General features: G+C 40.2%; 1 protein-coding gene across 1 annotated transcript in view; it reads left to right on the top strand.

Annotated features, from left to right (window-relative positions):
* LOC109297658 (programmed cell death 1 ligand 2-like) overlaps positions 1-4,700 on the top strand; it is a 63,082-nt gene that overhangs the window by 31,742 nt on the left and 26,640 nt on the right. Inside the window, exon 2 of the mRNA XM_019517617.1 lies at positions 2,834-2,902. Within this exon, the coding sequence (XP_019373162.1) occupies positions 2,848-2,902 (55 nt within the window). The 5' untranslated portion in view covers positions 2,834-2,847. The remainder of the gene's footprint in view (positions 1-2,833; positions 2,903-4,700) is intronic.

Here is a 4,700-nt window from a genome sequence, read left to right as displayed (position 1 = left end):
CTAAAGATAATCCCTGGGTTTATTTCCCTCTTGCAATGTACCATGGTGATTTTTTAGTTACTCTCAACTCCACCTTCATACAACAGAATACAACTTTATTTTGTATGGTCTCTTTTATTATATGTCAAAATGCTATACAAAATACAGTATGTATCTCAGACTGTTCTATACTGCTGTAAGTATAACAAAGTGTTGTACATAAAACAGTAAATCTTTCAGTCACAAAGTTAATAACAGAAAAAGAATACATCTGGCTACAGAAGAGATTTGAAAAAGGATGAGCCAAGAACAGTGTGTTGTTATCCCTTGTGTGAGTCCTTCAGTCTGTTGCTAGTTCTAGTAATGTTGTTCATGACCTAACCAATTTGAATGATTTCTGAATGTAGGACTCGTTAAATGCTTTAGTAAAGTCCAAATGTTATATTTACAATGTTTCTTTTTATCCACTGATTGTACAGTTAAAAATAAATAGCCCCTGCCCCGGTTTGTCTGACAAGGTTTATTTGTATTTGGTGCATGTAACTGATGATATCATTATCTTTTTGGCATTTAATTATTTCTGTAACTTTCTACTATCCTTTTATTAAAGTTAGAAGATAAACCTAATGAATACACATGTTTATAATGTGCCAACCTCTATCCTACATGAGTTCTTAGGGTACTTGAAAGGGGTGCTGGTTTTCAGAACTGGAAAAGAGATCACACTTAATCATACTCCCCTTTTTGGTTGATGTTTTCTTGCATACAACACACCCTGAATAAGGCAGAATGAAGACATAAGGAACAAAAATCTTTTCGGAAGTAACTGAGGAGCAGTAGTTCAGCTTGCTAATTGTTCTGCTCCCCATGGAGCCAGTGCAGAGTTATTTTCACTTTCACTCAGTAGAGGTTCAAGCAGCAGAAACTACTGTTACTGTATTTTCTCACTTAGAATGTGCACCCTAATTTCAAGGAGGTTTTTTCTTTTTCAGAGAAAGGTGTATGTTGTATACAAGAAAATATGGTATTTTCAAGCTCTGTCTTTACTGATTATAGATATGCCTCCAGAGCCAAAAAGGAAAGAAAGGGTTAGGACGTGCTTATAAACCAACCCATCTTTACTGATCCATTTACTTGGTTAGCTCCCCCCAGTATCCCAGCCAGGGTAGCTGTGAGGGGCCTGTGAAGTGGGGGGCTTCCCTTCTCCCACCCCCCACCCAAGCCTCTTAACAGGGTCAGCACACAGCTGCAGGCTTGGCTTTGTTGTGGCCAGAGCTGCGGGGGAGGCAAGGCTGGGGAGGCTGCTGGAATGCCCTCACCTGCTGTCCAGGACTGGTGCAGGCAGGCTCGTGCCCTCCCCGCCGCACCCAACAGGTGAATGCCTGTTTGGTTCAGTGGTGCTCTGACTCATGGCACTTTACAAAAAGCTCTAAAAGTTAGAGTGCCTCTCCACCAGGCTGCCTAAACATCTGTAGGCACCTGTAGAGTGCCACAAACCTTAAGTAGTTTAGTCCCAAACAGTTCTGCTGACAGAGGCAAGTATTTTATCTGTTTTAAAGGTGGGCAAATGGAGGTATAATGAATTTCTGGCCTAAATTTCTAGAAATAATCCATTAGGTTTAGATGACTACCATGAGAAAGTTTGAGCCTGTATTTCTGAGGCACTGAGAATACACAACTTGAAACAAAATCAGAGAGACGGACCTTCAAAAATCTGACCCATAGTATCTTATATTAGTACCAAAACAATGAGGAACTAAAAGTCTAATACCTTCCCCTATAATTATTTTTCTGCTGGAGTTCATAAATTTTCCTTGTATTTTATATTTCCTTATGTTTGCATCTGGTTCTGTTGTATTCACGTTTTTGGATTGTTCTTCTGTATGTGTGGTTATTTTTATCAAAAAAGAATTCCCTCTTTATTTTCCCATCTCATTAGCTCTGGCAGTCTTGGTTATTATAGACTTTAATTTTACTGATTTTTTTGTTGGTTTGTTTACATATTTGAATGAAAATTACAAAGAATCAACTGTTCTCAAGAAGCAAATGTCATGAAAAGCTGTTCACAATCAAACTGAACTAAGTTCTTTCAAATGCTTCTATTTACTGTCAGTATAACAAGGTACTTTCTGGTGCATGATCTGTCATGGAGTGCAGACAGAGAGAAAAAAGCTTCCACTCCTGAAAGTCCCCTCACTGCAAGCAAATCTTTTCTAATCAGGCTAAGGGCTAGTTGTCCCTGAAGTTTGCAAGATGAGTTGGCAGACCTTGCTAGTATGCCTCCTGTACCCTTTATCAGTTTAGGACATGTATAGTTGCTCAGTTCAGAGAGCTCACATATAAACCTCCACAAAGAGAGTGGGTGGCCTAAAGAGGAACTGAAGCCATGGCTGTTCCTTTAGCAAAACTCAAAGGAAGCTAGACAGCTTCAGCTGAGGGAGTTAACTGAAACATCTGCATACCCATGTATAAGGATTTACCCTTCAGTAATTAATTCTATTCAGGGATACCATTCTGACATGAAGTTAATGCAGTTACCAGAAGAAATGCCTGGTGTAAGTAAAGCCTAGCTCCTTTGGTTACCCAAAAAAGTGATTTTAAAACCACAAAGTCAATATTGTAAAAGTGCTTTCCCTTCAGTGCCAAAGTCACAGGCATGCCAGTTCCATGACATGCCATATGCACTTGTGGATGGTTATCAGTGGAACATCTCTGGGCTCAGTTTCAGTGTAAATCCTATTTATTTTTGGTGACTTTTGAACCATGCCTGCTAAGTTAATGATTATGCTGCAGTACCTCTTGGCACAGTGAGGCACTGGTGAGAGTTTAAGTTGTTAACAATGCTGTGTTTTAGATTTTTCTGAGAAAATGTTCCGAATCCTGGCAATCCTCACCCTGAAGGCACAACTCCACCTCATGACAGGTAAGACATCCTTTTTTTCAACTGTCATCAGTACAAGGCATAAGAATTCTGCTACAGCCTGCAATAGGCATTTCAGAGTCTTCAGCCAATATTTTCACAAGTGACTAGTAATTTGGGGAAGCCTTGGTTGTGTAGCATAGATGCTTTATGGAGGCCTACTATAGGTACTTCACGGAGGCCCAATTTTCAAAGGATGAGTGCTCAGCACTCTCTGAAAATGAGATTTCTCATGTTGTGCATCCATAAATCGAGACATCTATAGTTACTAGGGATTTTAAAAATCTTGGGTAGTTTCCTCCAAATGGAAGCTGTTGATTTTTCCACATGCAAGAAATATGGACTTTCTGGTAATATTTTTTATTGAACCAACTGCATAATTGGGAGAGAACGTAGAAAAGTTTGGGAGCACAATGCACTCTTCTTCAGATCCCATAAACAGCCATGTTATTAACCTACTCCTTCATGCTTCACTTTGCTTTTTACATCTCTTCTTATTGACCCATCTTCCATCAACGTGGCAGGTGAATTCTTAAATCATCTGATCCTCCTTATCAGAAATTTGTCAGGAGAACAAGTCAACAAACGGATATTTTTGTTCAGAACTGCTGATTCATCTAATTCAGGGATGGGCAAAATGTGGTCCATGGGTTGGATGCAGTCCACCAGGCCATTCTATTTGGCCCGCGGGGCCCCTAAAAATTTAGAAAGTTAGTATTTATCTGCCCCAGCTGCCTGTCATGCAGCCCTCGATGCCTTGCCAAAACTCAGTAAGCAGCCATAATTACCTGCCCCTGAATTTTGAAATGCTTTGTGAACACATGTTGGATTTTACAAATTTCCAGTGACACAGAGAGGAAATAAGTGTTAGTCTGAGGTTAGGCAGAAGGCAGGGTAAGACGGCACCTTAGGAACTAATACACTCAGATACATAGGCAGGGTTCCTCCAGAAATCCATCTAATTTCCTGACAATTCACTAGGTAGATTTCTGGAGACCCCAATATTTGCATGGGCTGTGGCCCTGGGTCTGCTGTACATGTTGCTGCAGAGCTGGAAGCCAAGCCACAACTAGAGTCAGTGTTTTTAGTACCTTTAGGCTTCTGGCTGCTCAGAGGCCCACAGCTTCCTAGTTCCTTCCCAGCCTTCTAGCTTAGGTCTTCAGGCTCTATTTCATATTGAACCTTTCTAACCAGTTATTTTTTTTGTATTATATATTTGTGCTTCCTCTGTTAAGACTAAAAGAACCCTACATTTCAGCTTGAAACTGAATTGAATATTTTTCATAATTTTCCATGGAACAGAAATTGTGACTTTCAACCAGCTCTACTAGTCAGGTTTCCGGAAACCCAATAAGCCATTCATGAACATTCAGTGCAACTACAGTATATGACTTTAATTAGATAAAAGTGAAACTAACCAGCAAGTAACAACAAAGGCCTCAAGGGACTGCAGCTGGAGGCTCTTCGTTGCAGCTACATCTAGTCCAGTCCTATTCTTAAACTGTTCATAATTATTAAATATTTGGCTTGATGTAGCACCCAAAGGCCCCAATCAGGATCAAGGTCCAAAGGCCCCATATGTCAGTGCTGTATAAATGTATTAGAAGACACCGTTAGGGATGAAAGACAAAGGTTAGGGAAGAGATACGTTCTAGCTTAGTTGTCTCTCCCTTGGTAACAGTAGTTTGGCCCTCTAGGGAACATATCAAGTATTCAGAGCCTTATTCAGATGGTGTAAAGCCAGCTGAACTGCCTTTTTCAGACAGATCTCTTATGTAAGTATGTGATTTTCTGTCACTGT

The sequence above is a fragment of the Gavialis gangeticus genome, unplaced genomic scaffold (genome assembly GCF_001723915.1).
Source record: "Gavialis gangeticus isolate Ggan-Ray unplaced genomic scaffold, GavGan_comp1, whole genome shotgun sequence".
Lineage (NCBI taxonomy): Eukaryota > Metazoa > Chordata > Crocodylia > Gavialidae > Gavialis > Gavialis gangeticus.
The sequence above is the reverse complement of the archived record's forward strand: the minus strand, read 5'-3'. Positions and strand labels throughout refer to the sequence as shown.